The 18,151-nt window shown below is 38.4% G+C and overlaps 1 protein-coding gene across 1 annotated transcript in view; it reads left to right on the top strand.

Annotated features, from left to right (window-relative positions):
• Positions 1-18,151, top strand: part of LOC142108169 (uncharacterized) — a 92,423-nt gene that overhangs the window by 29,777 nt on the left and 44,495 nt on the right. The window contains exons 5-7 of the mRNA XM_075191786.1: positions 1,734-1,795; positions 4,842-4,989; positions 13,666-13,835. Of these exons, the coding sequence (XP_075047887.1) occupies positions 1,734-1,795; positions 4,842-4,989; positions 13,666-13,835 (380 nt within the window). The remainder of the gene's footprint in view (positions 1-1,733; positions 1,796-4,841; positions 4,990-13,665; positions 13,836-18,151) is intronic.

The following is an 18,151-nucleotide window of genomic DNA, read 5'->3' as shown; positions in this document are numbered from 1 at the left end:
GGTGGTTATGATAAACTAACTATTCCTCGTAGATTATGCCATATTCTTATGCTGTCCTGCAACGTTATAAGTCCATGGTGGTATCTCAGTAGATATTTAAGAGATACCTATGATTATAATTAATACCCTGACACATATGAATGGTGAATCGCTAAACTAAATGTAGTTTACAACGGCTTCTACATTATACATAGGCGCATACTTACATAACCACCTTTACAGCAGCGATAATACCATCGCCTTTGTCACTGACATCATTAAGTGGCGCCGGCTTCTTCCTACATCGAGATTGGTTCAAGCCGCATTGCAGAACAGTCGTCATTGATACTGCGTCAGGGAGGAGACATTCGGAGTCAAGATGTCGGGATAAGTCTTGTCGGGGTACTCAACATCGATATGCCGTACACAACCTGTTATAATATACTGGCTATCTTTCATAATCTATGCCCCGTTCTGATGCTGTCCTACACTGTTGTAACTTTGTGTGGGTATCTGAGTACAATAATAAAGATACCTAACACAGCAATAATACATCTATCTTACACGTTTAGCAAATCGCTAAGTAATACAGAGAATTTATGAAAGATAGCCAGTCTATTATAACCTCCTTTAATTCAGTGACTCCCTTCTACATAAGCATAGGAGTACACTGCGGTTTAGGTCCGTGAAGAGGAATTTGTCTGCAACAATTAGCGATTCACCATTCATATGTGACAGAGTATTTATTATAATCATAGGTATCTCTTAAATATCTACTGAGATACCCCCACATAGTTATAACATTGCAGGACAGCATTAAAATTGATAAACTTAAAATCACCATTTATTTGCATAATAGGTGAACATAATTTACAGCTCCCTTACCAATGCAGTGTAACGTATGACTCATAAAGCATAACTAACAACCCCTCCATTAAAAATTATAAAATATCATACTACATGCCAGATAAGCCTACACTAATTCAAACTTGAGGACATATTACAACGTATCATTTGGATAGACATTATAATAATGGGATTATCCCCAACATACGATTTTTAGCTTTCTCCCCATTATTTTTTCCGCCCCATCGACTTCATGACTCCAACCTCCCCCACATGTGTATTAAAGAAACTTGTAAGAAATAAATCCCCAAGTAGCACCAGTAACAGAAACTGTACATTCTAATGTTTCATGGTTACAACTTGAAAGGAATGCATCCAGTATAGTTCAGCATAACATATGATCATAATACTTTGCCTTATACAGTATCTAAGAAAAAACTGACAGACAGTTAATGTTTGATTGACTGTTCACATCTCATATAAAAATTGCTTTATAAAGCTAATTGCTTTCCTGCTATATTTTGCAATGCAGCATGTATGTATACCTCTGACTGTGTGCCTTGCAAAATAAATAATATGTTCTCTGTTTGGATTACATGTTTATTACATTGCATTCTGTATGAAAGCTGGATGTCAAAAAAAAGTGGCTAGAACTAGGATTGCAATATTTATGATGATTGGCTGGGGTACCAATCACCTGGCCTCCAGGGTAGTTTTGTGGGCTGATCACCTAACACTCACATTCCTGGGATGCCCTCTTCAGACAGTACTAGGCACTGCTGCCAAAGAATATGTGATGCATCCGTATAGATGTGTATAATACAACTGCATTAAACAACAACAATAGTATACATTTGTATAAAATTGTAGGTCTTCTTGACTCATTTTTATCATATTTCCTTTTCCAGGGGCTGTCAGTGAACATCTCTGCCAAAGCTATTGGGATGGACCATCAAATAATCTTCAATGGGTAATTTATTAGACAAAAAATGCATCAAAAGTCTTAAAGACAAAAAACAAAGGCAGCATAGCAATAGGTGCTGCATATATAATATATGAATTGTTCTGGGCCACTGGTTAAATAATACTGTGTAAATAGGTGGTCAGGTGTAAGTGCAGTAAAGGAAAATAGCATATATTAGCTCACCAAAGACAGCCTAAGATCTCAATCAGCCTCAAATAATTTATTTTTATTCTAAATATTACATTAGCCATGACTATATTACATTTGGTTAGATTTTAATTGATCGGGAAGGTGGGCTTTCTCCAATTGAACGCTATTGTCCATTTAGCTAATGATAAAATAGAAATAATATGTTTTTTCCCCAATATTTATTTATACATTTATTTGGGTTCGGTGTTGAGTACTATTTCACTAGAATTTCATAAGATGTTTCTCTAGTGGCACTACATCTACAAATCTTGTTTTTTCCAGTCTGATTGAAAGGGAAAGGTCCCAGGTGCCAGTGTCTACGTATAAGAGGTAGCTTCTTGAAAGCTGTCTTCTAAAACTGGTTGTATAGAAATGTAGGCGATTATAGGAGATATTGATTGCCAGGGCTTCTGTTTTGATCACATTTATGAGGAGGCCAGAAAGCGTTGAATAAGTATCAAGCAAACTAAAAAGATTTATTAAACTTGTGTGCACATTAACTAGGAAAAAATGTATGTCACCTGCATATTAATACAATTTGAAATCCTTCCCATTTTGCAAAAACCTGACATATCAAGCAATGAATATGACCTGGACAAATGGCTCTATCACCAAGAAGGAGGGAAACTGGGGTCATCAAAAAATTTCAACAGTAGGATAAAAGTGAGATATGTTTAACACATGCCTTAGGATGTCCGTAAAGTATACTCAATGTTTTATTACAGTTACCCCCTAATGCTGTCTATATGACTTTGAGGTCTTTCATATTTCTATTTAATTGAGTAGCTTTAACAATCACCTTTTATTATCCAAATGCTGTCTGAGGGGGAGAACCACACTTAGGGCTAGATTTACTAAGCTGCGGGTTTGAAAAAGTGGGGATGTTGCCTAGCAACCAATCAGATTCTAGCTGTCATTTTGTAGAAGGTACTAAATAAATGAAAGCTAGAATCTGATTGGTTGCTTTAGGCAACATCCCCACTTTTTCAAACCCGCAGCTTAGTAAATCTAGCCCTTAGTCAGGGACTATTAGTATTTTGATGAATAAGTATTTTGGTCTTGATTTTCAAGTCCATATTTAAGAATGAGATTGGATGGTAGTTTTTACATAAAGTTGGGTCTATGTAATAGTGAGATATTTTCCAAAAACATTTCAAAGGTAGTAACATTTTCTAATAAGACCTCATTGTAAAGCACTTCTGGTTGAAGGATAAGAACTGCGATTTTTATATAATTAATGGCTAAGAAGCTTTTAGGGGGAAATTTTACTGCTTTTAAATGATTTCATATAGTCTGAAATTTTTTCTTTTTGTTTGGTAAATAAAGGAAGTCTAGTCTGTCACTGATCGACAAAGGTGGAGGAGTAGAAGCAGTAAATAGATCACAGAATTTTTTTAAAAAGTTGATGAGCTTGTGATTGTAGAAGCACATTATTTTGCAGTTGGTAAGCCATAGATGTGTTCTGAGTCTGGGGTAATTTCTGCACAAACTTTCTACTAACTTTGCTGTAATTCATGTCAAAGGGGACTTCGAACCAGCACAATATTTATCCACTCATCAACTAGGCACATATTTAATTTGGTACTATCATGAGTCACCAATCTCTATTTAATTTGGTACTATCATGAGTCACCAATCTCTATTTAATTTGGTACTATCATGAGTCACCAATCTCTATTTAATTTGGTACTATCATGAGTCACCAATCTCTCAACCACATAGGAAATAGATTATTGGGTAAACATTGCCATCCCTCTAGTTTTGTTAAGAAATATCTAAAATAGTGTTAATGAAAAATCTAAGGAATCTGATTATGAGGAATGATTAATCCCCTGAATCATCACAATGTCAGCCTTAAGGGTCTTGTAATTTCTGAAAGCAATCTTTCTTCTAGTGTGTTTAAAGCCTTTGCCAATGCAATAATTCAATGAAAGATCTAAGGGCATAAATAGTCATCCTAGTTATGGAAACATATTCCCATATAGACAAAAGTGACCTTATTGGCCATAAATATCCACTAGGGAAGTAAAGCAGCCTACAGTACATTATCAGTAGATATAGGCAGATGGTGCAAAATATTTGAAGTATAAGCGTTCAGCTTTTGGGCTTTGTTTAAATTTACAAATCTGTGCTGCCTACTCATGAACTTTGATGTGTTACAAACTCTGATCCTATGCAACATTCGCTTGGCATGTACCTGACCATCCTCTTGTAAGTCAGCAGCTGCCTAGGAAGACTATCCTGGGGTCAGCAACCTGTGGGTTTCATGCAACAAAGTCCATCTTCCTTTGCAGTGGCCCATGACCAAAAAATGGGGGTCCCGTTAAGCTCTGTGCCCCAGGTTAGCTAGAGTAAACTGATTGCGACATTGTAGAATCACATGTGAACCAAATATTACATCTCTAATGCCAAGAGCTGCAATTTTGTTTGACATACATGCTGTTGCCTTCATGAAATCCGTATGGAAGGAAGCAGAGATCTTGATGTAGAACGCCTCTAAGCTAAAGATGAGGTCATGCTTATTAAAGTATTAGAGATATTCCCTCTGCCTTCAGTCTTAGGCTGGCTTGTGACTCAGATATGGCAGCTCTCCAGATAGACATTGTTGCAAGGCAGAGAAATGGAAAACCACCATCTGAAGATGGAGACCCGTGGGGAAAAAGTGTAATACTGTCAGTTGCTGTGTTTTTTACTTGTAGTAAACCAGTAGTAGTAGTAACAATAATAATGATAACAATAATAAGAATAATAATCAAATAAAGTAGCATTATATACTCTTTTAGGAATATGATGAGATTATTTAATTATTTAGAGAATGTTTAATGGTGACACTCATAAGATGTGTATATATTTTTCTTGACAGATTTCTAAAGGTGACTATGGCTCTATGTGGCTTCTTCTCCCAGATGAGCTATGGATTTACATTTTTGCACAACTGTCCCATCGAGACCTCTCAAAAGTTACTCAAGTATGCCAAAGATTCAGATATATTGCAAATGATGACAGCTTATGTAAGTACATTTTCCATTGTAGCCCTCTCTTCATTTGCGTAATGCAGCGAGTGTTACTGTTATTGTTTTCTCTAAGAGCTGCTGAGATTTATTTTACAGTATTTTGCGGTAAGACATAGTTACATGCCAGAAAGGTCTTAGAGATGTCAACTTGAAACCTGATATCTCTATACACCTCTTCTCTTGGTCAACTAATGTTCTCATTCAGCCCACCGTATCACCTATATAGTGACAACGCCAAAATTGTATCTCTCCTCCACTGATCTCTCCCTTGCTGTACTATTTTATCCAATCAAGGGTTTCCCTGCTATCTCCACATGTCTCTACGCTAGCTAAACCTCAACATGCCCACAACACATCATCTTCCCTCCTCCCACAGGTACCACCACCCCTAAAATCTCCCTTGCAATCAACATCACAATTTCCTCAGTCTCCCAAACCCATTAACTTGGTGTCATATTTCATTTTTCGCTCTATATCTTTCCTCGCATTCAGTCTCTCTCCTATTCTTGTTGCCTCCACGTCCAAAATATTGGCAGTATATACATCTTTCCCAAGGTGCAAACAAAACTCGTATCAATTCTCTCAGAATCCCCCACCTCAACTACAGTGACCTCATCCTATGTGGCATTCCCATCACCTATCTATCTTCAATCTGTCCTAAATGCTGTGGCAAAACTAATTTTCCAATTCAAATTACTCATCTTCACTTATAAAACCCTCAACAACAACATTTATCACTAATCTCTTCTCAAAATAGTCTGTTTTTCCCTCTGTCTGGCACTGCAGAGCATTCCGGTGCCTTACAAAGAAGCAGCTTGCTTTCCTTGTCAAAGATGACTTCATACCCAATACTGCAATGCCTTTTTTTGACCAGGAAGTTTGCTGCTTGCGTCTCTCGTAGCCCATAATGCTAAATGTTGTAATCAATCGCGGGGGAGTCAAACCACTTAAGGAGGAACAAAACAACACTTTCATTGGAATAGGCTTTTCTCTTTTATTAAATGTTTGGTAAACATAATTATTATCTTTTATTTATTAGACGCCACAAAGAGTCTGTAGCATTGTAAAACACTACAGTATAGGCAAAACAATAAAGTACATAGCACAAGAATAGGCGTACCAGCAGGAATTGAAGTGCTAGGAGGGGAATAGTGTCTCACTGTGACTTGAGGAAAGAGGTATGAGAGGTGGGGGACAAAAAAGGGAGCAAATCAACACAATCTGAGGCTGTGCCCAGGATCAGAGCCCCTGATTGAGGATAGGAGGCAAGAGACAGTAAGCTTGTGGCATAGGTATTGGATGGAGGAGGACACAAGAGAAAAGGCCCCTGCTTGTGTAGACAAATGGGGGTGACAGAATGAATAGGGCAGTGTGAAGGGGGGAGTAGAGGTGGGTTATGAGCAAAGCAAGTAGGCTTTGATGGAGAAATGGGTTCATTCCTAATATTAAGAGGTTTGACAAATATTTGATTAGTGTGTTCTTCTTATTTTAAATGTTTGAGTAGTGTAATGAAAAGAGCAGCTGACTAATTCTTAACCGGAGTGCTATTATTGTAGTTATATTTAGTTTGCTCTATTGGAAAACAAGCTGCTATTTTACAGTCTAATAATCTGATTATTATGACTATACATTGACAATTATCTAAAGTGGAATATAGTGGAGTACTATGTAAATGTGTAATACAATTTTGTGATAGGATTGGACAAGCACTTTTCTGATATTTCTGCTTTATGTAATTGTACCACAAATAATTGCAGGCATGTGTAAGACTCAGCTTTCCATATTCAAACTGGACCTTGGTGGATCATTACAAATACCAGCACCTGTAAAGGAATACATTGTGTACTATGTGTTAATGTTAAGGAACAGGACTTATCATTTATATGCTCTTTTCTGTGTCACGCCGGCCTAGGTTTGAAGTGCTAGAATAGCTATGTAGCAGGTTATCCTTGTCTTATCATTTTACCACATTTTATTTTATAAAAGTTGCTCGGTTAATCCCATATTATACAGGGTACCAGCTGTGTGGCAATATAAAACCCCTATATGAATACAAAACAAAAAGACAGTTGTTGTCAGTGCTTGTCCTTAAAACTACAAATCTGTGTGTACCTACCAAAATAAAAGCATGAGATATTAGTTCATATTTTGACCAAAACATATTTTGACCAAAAGCATTCACCTCCCAGGTATACAGGTTAAAGGGCAGGCTTATATAGTCCATACTTACCAACTTTTGGCAAGTGTTTTCCGGGAGAAGGGCGTGACTGGAGAGCGGGAGAGGGCGGGGCACGGCAAACGCATCATTTTGGTCCCACCCCCGTGACGGAAATGCCATTTTGTCACGGAGGGGCGGTGCCAAAATGACGCGATTCACTGCGAATCGCGTCATATTGGGAAGGTAATTCCCGGATGCGGGAGACTTGCCACCTCTCCCGGGAATCCGTGAGACCGACCCGAATTTCGTGAGTCTCCCAGACATTCTGGGAGAGTTGGCAAGTATGATATAGTCTGGTGCTACTAGCCCACAGCTAGTTTTATTGTGCAAGCAATAACAAGGAAAAATAAAGAAATACCACAAATAAATCCAAGCCTGTCTGGATCTAACTAACATAATAACATATTATGGGGTACAGGGCAACAAGCCAGGCTTAATACTATATATCATGAATATCAATCATAAAACACAGAAATATGAAACTGCTGAGAAAACATCAACAACCGACAAGACTTTAGCACAGCCAGTTCTGGTTCTATTCATGCTTTTAACTAAATACTTGTAAGAATGAATGTATTCATCTAGCTAGTAGACTTGTCATATACACAGCATATTACCTCATGTGATGTCACAATGTTCATGTCCTACCTCACAATGCTCTGATAAGTATAAATGCTGCTGCTGTATAACCTGTTCAGTCTGCTGCAGCCACAATAGTCAAACATTACCTGAACCAGATCAATGTGTGACCTAGTTCAGGTAATGTTTGATTATTAAGAAAAAAATAAGAAAATACTGACGAAACTAATGTAATGTAGTTCACCTCACATATCTCATTACCATATTTACTAATGAGTGTCATCAACATTCTAGGTCTCATTTGAAAAGCAGAAAATGGCCGAGGCACTGCACAAAATCCTCTTTGGAAGTGCTGCATGCCTCTATTTGCCCATTGCACATAGATTTCCAAAGTGTACCTTTTTACCAACCAAAATGGTGCCATTTTCACAGGAGTAGATGTTTGCACTGGCTGATGGGAGGAGCGGGTTAAGTTCCTTGCAAAATATCCTGTAGATGCACAGATGCATCTACAGGATACTTTGCAAGGAAGTTTGCGGAGCAATGCAAAAGTTAGATTTAATTTTGCAGAGAAAAAGGGATGGAGGGGGCTAATATATGTAGGCCATTCCTGCTATGCGGAGACGTCTACTGTAATTTTCACTCCTCCGAAGACTGGATTCCGGTCTTCTCCTGTACTTTTAATGTGCCTTGCATTTGCTCTTTGTTGGAAAAGTCCATTTGTAGGTGCATTTTTCCCAAAAGAGTAGGGTGTGCCTTGATGTACTGGTCATACTAAGTGTACAGTTGCAAAACCCAGTAGGTTAGCAGTACTTATTGAATGTACTTCATAAATGTCTAGTGTTAAAAGCAGCGTGATTGGTGACAACTTTAGCATAATATTTGCGCTGACTCACAAGTTACCTGGACAACAAGTGAATAGCTCACACATATAGACATGCATTATAAAACTGGCATAAAAAATCAATATAGGTAATAGGAATTATTGATCATAAGAAAAAAGCACCCATTCTTCGCTTAAATAGATAAAATCCTGTGTGCAGATGTTATACTGTTCATGTCAAGTAGATGCATTTTCTGTTGCCATGATAACCGATGGATTCTAAAGAAAAACTTACTTTATTACAATGAAAGTACAACATTGCACACCAATGTCATACCAATACAAAATTGTGGCTTTTTACAATATAAAGTGATAAACCATTCTGTGAAAAGGTGTATTTACAGAACATACCACCCTAAAAATATGGCTAAACCCTAAACCTACTGTAACATACCTAGGAAAAAGGAACCAACTATCAGTATCAAAAGCAATTATAGTGAAAGTTCTCAATATGACAGCTAAAGACTTACAGTCTCTTTCTTCATTCATCACCTCAGATTCATTGTATCCAATGTACAGATCCAGTATTATCCTCGCTATTTTAACCTTTGAACGTGATCGCCACTGCAAGATGGGGGATGTAACCTTGTCAAAAATAAGCGTAGCTTGGACATCCTTGCACAAAAAGTCTAGTTATTGGTAAATTCAACTCATCTATACATCACTGCAATGTTTGCAAAACCTGATTCTGACCTCACTAGTGATTAGCCCGCAGTGTCCTCTTGGATATATGCCAGCTAGCTGCTGATATCTAGAAGCCAGAACATGCATGAAGCATCCTTCTTCGTAACACATTTATGGGTGGCATGTACAAAGTGTTCCCTCAAATTCTGTAATCTCCTAAAAGTCATCAGCGTTGGATCTTCAAGAAATAATGCCAAACGCTCATCACTACTTAAAACTGTTGCAGATTATGCTTCTTTCATGTAGTCAATAGACACACACTGGCAAGTTCTTTGTGGAATAACTTTTGTATTAAACTGTGTAGTTATTTCAGCATATAGACATAACACATCATGCATGTAAGACCAGTATGAGAACAAAATAGGAACATTCTTTGTAGAACAGAGTACATTGTTATAACACAGAGTGATAACACAGTAACACATTTAGATACAGCTCCACCGGCAGTCCCTCTCCACACCCCTTCTCAACAGATCCACTAGACCTGTCCTTCTTGATAGTCTATGATGTCTTTCTCCAGCTAAGGGCTTGGTGAAAATATCCGTGATCATGTCCTCTGTTGGACAATATTGCAAGTTAAGAAGAACTTGTTCCTGTAAATCTCTCAAGAAGTGGTACTTCACATCAATGTGTTTGGTTCTTGGATTGACACGTTCAGTTCGTGCCAATACAAGACATACTTGATTATCCTCAAAGATTTCTGTAGGTTCTACTTTTTGCTGTGCCAAATAAGCGAACAATTGGCTCAACCATATCTCGTCTTGACTTGCAAGCCGTACAATATTCTGCTTCTGTGGAGGAACGTGTTACAGATGATTGTTTTCTACTCCTACAACTGATTAGTCCTTCACTTCACTGAATAGAAATAGGTAACCACTTGTAGACTTTCTGTTGGTAGGGTCTCCAGCCTAATCTGCGTCCACATATCCAGTCAGATTACATTTGCTGTTTGCTGGAAGTTTAAGTTGTAAGTAGTTGGTTCCCTTTAATTAACATATTACTATTTTAATGGTGTTCCAGTCCATCTAACTTGGTTTGGAGATCTTTCTACTCAAAATTCCTACTGCTGTAATAATGTCAGGTCTGGTAACAGTGGCAATATTCAACAATTTTTCTATTGCTTTTCTGTGCTTGAGATTATCTGGTTATGATATACCTTGGTTGTTCATTTGTTTTATGTAATTGGTTTCCATGGAAGTGCTTGCCATTTAGACTCCTAAACTCCTGAATGGTTTACTGTATCTTTTGGTTCTAGCTTAGGATAAAATTGCCATTTTCTTCTTTATTTGGTCCCTAAATAGAGCGTTTACGTCCAAGGTCTTTTGTTTCAAAATCCTCATTCATAATCTGTAATAATTCAACTTCATCCACTTCATTTTTTTTGTGTTCCAGGCTTTCATTGCCTGCTTCAGACCATATATACTTTCTGGAGTTTGCATACTTAATCTGGTCTTTAAAGATCTTTAAATCCTGGTGGGTGTTCCATGTAAATGTCCCCCTTTAGCCAGTGTCCATCCTGTGTCCAAAAATCGTAGGTGAGCAAGCAGACTCTTCTCTGCAGATATGGGTCTCCTTAAATGGGTGTTCTCCTTCTGGATAAGTGGGGTTATAAGCAGGGCCGGATTAACCATAGGGCTAACTGGGCTACAGCCCAGGGGCCTCGGGCATCCAGGGGGCCCTTTTAAGTGCTCAGCAGCAGTATTGATCGGTCGGGGGCGGGGGCGCCCCGGCCCGATCAATGCTGCTGTGCACTTTCACTGCGGTCCTTCCCCGGTGCGCTGTAGTCTTCTTACTGAGGAGATCTCGTGAGTCTCACTCTCATGAGATCTCCTCAGTAAAGAGCATACAGCGCGCCGGAGAAGGACTGCAATGCCAGGAGAAGGAGGTAAGTGCCTTGGGGGCGGCTCGGCTCACCGAGGGGGGCCCTTACAGGGGAATGGAGGCCCCCTTAGCTCAGGGGCCTCCATTCCCTTAATCCGGCCCTGGTTATAAGCTAGAGGAGCTCCTAGAATGTGGGATCATTCATCCACAAGAAATTCCTGAAGCCATCAGGATTGTTATCCCTCTCCTCTGTAGCAGTGGCATATGTGAAAGGAGTCTCTTCTCGGGAACCACTCCTTGGTCCAACAAGTTTGATTCTTTCTTCTTCTTTCCCTCCGGTTCAGTGTTTGCAGGGTTCTTGCCAAGGCGAGAAGCAATAAAGCATAAGTGCTGAGGTCCAGCCCTTCATTTAAATTAATTTAGCATAATGCTGCTGGGACAGACGAAAGTCACAGATGGGACGGTAAATCATGTAAAACATGTAAGTACGTACGTACACATGAATCGGCATGCTGATTGGGGCTTTCAGTCATTGGTAAAATCGTTAACGATATTGCATCAGAGAAATTTTCTGTAGTGTGTACCCAGCTTAAGTTGTGCAAAGGAAAAGGCTTCCTTTATGATTAAACCTCATATATTATACATATTATGATAGACATTGGTAAACATGTGTGAATTCCATCAGCTCCTTTACATTAAGCAACATGTATTTATATTCAGTGTTTTTTTTATTTATGAGTGCAGAAAGGTAGCCTGGTCTACAAGTAAATAGAGTAATGTCCTTGTAAAACGTAAACAAACAGTTCTGGATTGGGTTTGTGTTAGGCTGGATCTATGTTCTATTAGGTACTGTCTGGGCACTGTGTCTTTTCCATTGTAAATTCCAGTACAAATATTAACACCTTGAACAAACAAGCAGCGCGCAGTACTCTGCAGGATCAAAGCACAACGTCATTCTGGCTGATCATCTGTTTTCTGAACAAAATGTTTGTCTTATGTAGAAGTCCTAGTGCTACAATTCATGGTGCCTGTAAATAAAGTAGATAGGCTAACAATGTTTAGTCGGGTTGCATAGAGACGATCAGTCACCAGTGGAAAACAACTAATATTTCTCACTGAACTGAGAGGCAAACAAAGGAACAAGTGTATAAAGAACAAGCAGTGTGCAATTAATCTGCATGGCCTGATATGTCTCAAATAAGCATTCATGTAACAATTCCTTAGAAAGCAAACTTAATGCCAGATGTAAAAATATGCAACATATGTCTAAACTCATGTAGGGGTAAATTTGTGGTACTTGTAAATTTAACTTGAAAATCAGCATTTTTCTTTTAATTTAATTGTGCACTAAGCTCTTATTTCTAAAATTTTCACAAATTTAGAAAGTGCAACTATCCCTGATAAGCAATCATTCCATTGGTCATGCCGTTAAAATTGAATTGCTTGCATCGCTAGACCATGTCTCAATGTGAGCACTCACTGCATGTTGACCAATGAGTGCAGGTCAGCTGTTGCACACAGCATCAAACCTTTCTCGCTTCTCTTGACCCTTATGAACTGCCCCATATTTGTCAGAGGCTCCCTCCTTCGGGAAAGCTGAAGATTCAAGCATTCGAGAGTGAACCAGGGCTCACCCTAGCTTTGGTGAAAAGTCCCATGACTCCAGCGGTTGGGGAGTTGCAAGTGCGCAGGTCATTGGGGCACGCAGCTCTGGCTTCAGTAAAGGACAAACACAGTTTTAGACCCTGTAAGGCACAGAGTTGGTTATTTACAAGCTGGGAACAAAATATCCAGTGTGCTTGTGTTCAGATGCAACTTGAACTATATTACCACATAGTGCATGTACATCCATATATCACACTTTTTTAGTCTGATTTAGCAGGCTTTTTGTGTGACTTTTTACTTATTTATTGTTGTAACACTACCCCAAAGTAATGCATGTTGTCATATGTAGACCGTAATTATTTTGTACTTTTTATCCTAAAACATGATGACTCACAGAAGTAACAGGACAATTTCTATTTTATCTTCTCTTTTTCGTCTAGGGATAGGGTTATTTTCTTTGGTGGGGGGGGGGGGGGGGTTTGCATGGAGCTCTCCATAGAAATATGCACATTACCATTAATCTCAGTAGCAAATTAAAACAACAGATTTTATCCGAGAAAGAGACGCCTATCTTTAATAACATATGAACAGGCATTTTAAACAAGTGTTACAAGCTGTAACAAACTTGAAGCTAAAGCAGGAAGGAGCTCCCGCCCCAGTTGAGGGCCCAGAGGGCAGCAAGGGGCCCTAGGGCTGCCTGTTACCCCTCACTGATCTAGTCACTAGTTTTTGTGTGTTATTTTTTTCCTCCTTTAAGGCTTTAGGCTGAAATTGCAAATACAGTATACACTAAGACAGTAAGTAAACAAACCCACAAATAATATTGTATATGTTTCAGTAAACAGTGTTCTAGTGACTAATATTTTTTTTACTCTTTATTTAGGGAAGGTGATTAGGATTACAAACCGCCATTCTCTGAATGACACCTGTCTGGTCAACATAGGACTTCATCACCCTGAGTCATTATCATTATATCGCTGTCATGATGATTCTCAGAACATTACCGAAGAAGGTCTTAGAAAACTTTTTCAACATTGCAAGGATTCTCTCAGGGTAAAATTGTTACAAATATTCTGAGTTATTTCATTTGCAAATTGATTTATACCATTTCAGAACTGTTACTGTATTTGTTTGGGTTTTTATTTAGATCTTTAAAACATACTGTGTCATAGAGATACATTGATTTATGTAATATCTATATATATTTATTAGCTTAAAATCAAAGCAAATTAATTATTATGTTTAAATAAAGTAGTTAAGGTTGAAAACAAGCTTAAGCTGTATTACATGTGTGAAAGAGAAAAAGGTGCACTTCTTTAAATTAATGAGATGTGAACAAATTAATAAATTCATTTGAGACGGCAGTCAAGCACAATTGAGACCAATGTGCATGGGCAAACAAAAGAAAGTTGTTGTCTACCACTCACAAACAATATATAAATCACTATGTTTCAGCATATATATAAAGGAGAATTCTGTGCACAATATAGCTATATTGGGATTAAGCTCACCTGCCAGCATCAAGGCATCTCTGTAGATGAGTCCCTAAACTAGTGATATAAATTTATATTCAGGGTGTCACATTTAAAACTTTCCCTGAACCTTCAACTTATAAAGCATGCAGGAAATGTATTCCCTTTTTTATGTTAGATGACTAGAGTAGTATACCGTGTGCTATTCCACAATGACATAGGGATGCAAAGGATCCTGGAGGTGACATTTAATGGGAAGACAGGTTAGAGCTCCCAGCAGATGGCTATGCTAAGTACTAGTTTATGCTCATTGAAAGCTTATGAGAAAAGTGTCTGTGATGTACACTGATTAACCATTTTATTAGGTACAATTTGCCCTCAGAACCGCTTATAACCATTGAGACATATATTAACTCTAATGTGTTAGATTAGGTAGAGGAGGGAATTTTAATTTTTTTTCCCTACCAGTGCCATTGTTCTACCAAATTGATTACTACTGATGAGGTGGGCTCTTCAATTAATCTAACCAAATGAATTACATGTAAAGAATGGGACATAAGATTACCAATGAGATTACTACTGAAATGACAGGGATTAAGGCCATTGCTTGACTACTGATAGTACAAAGGTCCATAAATACTCAGGGATTAATAAAATAAATTGTTTATTAAAATAAATAATTTACTAACAAGGAGAGTTATGTTATTTCATAGACCATTATGCATTATACTCTCACTCCCACAGCAATAACTGCTATCTCTGATGTAATACTAATATAGTTTTGATACCCACTAGAACAGGTGACCCAGACTGAAGCTATAGGGTCTTTTCTATTGCATTGTCCAGCTCCTTCACACTAGAGGGGGAGAGTACAAGTCACCTAGGTCCGCACTGCTCCAGTGGGACCCAAGTTATTGCCCGGACCACTAGGCTGTATATATTGTTTAGTAAAAGAACACCACTATTGCTATACTCCTCTACTGATCTAATTTGAATTTAACACAACATCACAGTTTGGGCCTCTGTAAGTCATACCTAGGTTGTACAAGAAGTATTCAGCCTTTATTTTAGTAAATGTTTTTGTATTGTTTTCCAGTCACTATTGTAGTTATCAGTTTATTCACGGTGCTTAGACTGCCCCATGGGTTGTTTGTGTGTGTTCCAATATGTTAAAACATGACCTAAAAGTACAGAAGTTCCTGTACGTGCTTTTTAAAAAAAATAAAAATGGTCAAAGCGGGGAAATAGATGGGACACCTGCTCTTTTTTTAAAACCTTACAGGGCTTTGGCATGCTGCTTATTTACATTTCCTGTATTCACGGTGCTGTCAGTAGGTTAAGTGCAAAACAGACGTCACAACTATGCAAAACTAGATTTTTAGGTAATGCTTGATGCATAGCACGTTAATTGTGGCCTCACCCATAACATATCCAGTGAAGTTTGGAGAGCATTCACATGTTTGTTTACAAAAGAAAACCACATCCTGGAACCATACCTGGCAGGCAGGAGTGTGAGATTATGTACCTTGTGTTAAGAAACAGAGGACATTACTGTTCACTCAGTTGAAAAGTAAGAGTCTTTTTCTGAGTCTTCAATTTTTCTGTCATACTTCTTCTGTTAGCTTAGAAAAATGGAAAAGGCTGTTTATAGCTTATCAATAACACATTGATAATGGCAAAATGTTAACTTGATATGCTTGCTAACTTATTTTGTGATCAGAATATGTAAACATAAATTTGTATATTCATTAACGTCTTGTTCTGAGTTATGCTGTTAATTAAACAACAATCATGATGTAGTGTAACTACTTTAGTGATTTTATTAAAGTTATTACAGACGCCATCTCTGAGGAAACATATGTGAACTGTTTAATTGTGCAAAAAAAGATTTTCTATCGCTGTGATAAACATCAAAGAAAATCTTCTATATCGCCAGATATTTATAAATAGACCTTTTAAAAACAATGTGCCTGCAAGGAAAATGCCTTAAGTAGGGGGTCTCAATCAGAGCCACGATTTTCCTATCCCTGACTCATAGAAAACTTGGGGGGACTTTCATTTGGAATGGAAAAATCTCCTTGTTAAAATTAGACTGCCCCTGTTTATTGATTGCAATTGTATTTAAGTGTAATTAAACAAATAACAGGGAATACAAATCATTGAAGTAGATAGAAGGTAACTTAGTTCTTAGCCCCACCTCCTTTAAATAGGGTCAACCTCATTTTAAAAGTCCCCCTTGTTGTTTTATTTGCTAATAAAAAAAAAATTGAGGGGGGGGGGGAGTGGAACAATCATTATTCCCTGCATTGCTTTAAAAAGTGTCAACCTTGTTTATATGAGGGGAGTCTTCTCTTTCAAACTATTGTGTCCCTATTTATTTATTAGCCTGTGATCAAACATGATTACCTAACAAGACCATCTATAATATTTATGTTTGTGGTGGGTTTTAGAAACCAAAACCCACCATTTGAGAAATATGATGGGCGACTCAAATTTTAAAAAGAAGAGACACTTTTTTTAAACAAGGGAGCCCTTTCTTACTTATTGTCTGTTAATCACTCTTGATCACAAAAAACCCCATATATTTATGTAGATAAATGTATTAGGTGTATATTTGTATTCCTGGCACTCCTTTAGGCTGATTACACATTACTGTGTTTTCAGGTTGGGTACTAAATTGCGACATTGGAAATGTCAGCTGTTAACCACCCAACACACTTTTGTGGACACCCCAGAATCAGAGACCTACTACGCTTTCTCATATCCCTACAGTTACATTTTCTTTATCTATCTGGGATCATGCCAAACGCATATGTCAACTTCGCTGCGGCTACTCTATGCTGACCCCACTATGAAACTCTGTTTCTTTCCCACTGGGTCAGGACCATCGCCTTTTTCGACATTGAACAAGTCATAACCTGTTGTTTGTGTGGGACCTTGCCCCCATGTGTGTTTTTCCCACATTTGCAGCCCTCAGTGCCTCACTAGCCCTCCCCAATCTAATCTTTTGCCAAGATCTCCAACTCCGACGCTATTTCAATTTGCTTACACTCCCCCAGGTCTTTTGACCAATGTTCACCTCTAGAGATTTTCTGCTGTGGCTCCCTCTCTTCGAAAAGCCTCATATCTACTGTATATCAAATACTACTATGCTACAACATAACCAACCTTTCAAAGACCCGCATGAATTGGCTTGGGAGAGAGACACGAGCCATGGGTTTTTGTGGTCTTGTGCACTTGGGCTTTTGGTGTCTAGTACACTTATCATCATCATCACCATTTATTTATATAGCGCCACTGATTCCGCTGCGCTGTACAGAGAACTCATTCACACCAGTCCCTGCCCCATTGGAGCTTACAGTCTAAATTCCCTAACATACACACACACACAGACAGAGAGAGAGAGAGAGAGAGAGAGAGAGACTATGGTAAATTTTTGATAGCAGACAATTAACCTACTAGTATATTTTTGGAGTGTGGGAGGAAACCGGAGCACCCGGAGGAAACCCATGCAAGCACAGGGAGAACATACAAACTCCACACAGATAAGGTCATGGTCGGGAATTGAACTCATGGCCCCAGCGTTGTGAGGCAGAAGTGCTAATCACTAAGCCACCGTGCTGCCCCTTAGCTTTAAAGTGTCCAAGCTCTCCGCACTGGAAACACCTCAAGTTACACACCCTTACAGCTGGACTTGGACTAGCAGCAGCGTTCTCTTTGAGGAATTGGACTTTGGATTTACACAATTGGATGCTATCATCCTTTGTGTTTCCTATGTCCCTCAGAGAGGATGCCAAGGCCAGAGCTCTGTCATGTTCCTCGGCATACTTATCAGAAAGAGTATTTTCTTCATGGAGCAATCGTTTCAGCTTTTCATGCTTTAAAGCCAGATGAAGC

The sequence above is a fragment of the Mixophyes fleayi genome, chromosome 1 (genome assembly GCF_038048845.1).
Source record: "Mixophyes fleayi isolate aMixFle1 chromosome 1, aMixFle1.hap1, whole genome shotgun sequence".
Classification (NCBI taxonomy): domain Eukaryota; kingdom Metazoa; phylum Chordata; class Amphibia; order Anura; family Limnodynastidae; genus Mixophyes; species Mixophyes fleayi.
Note: the sequence above shows the minus strand (reverse complement) of the source record. Positions and strands in the feature narration are given on the sequence as shown.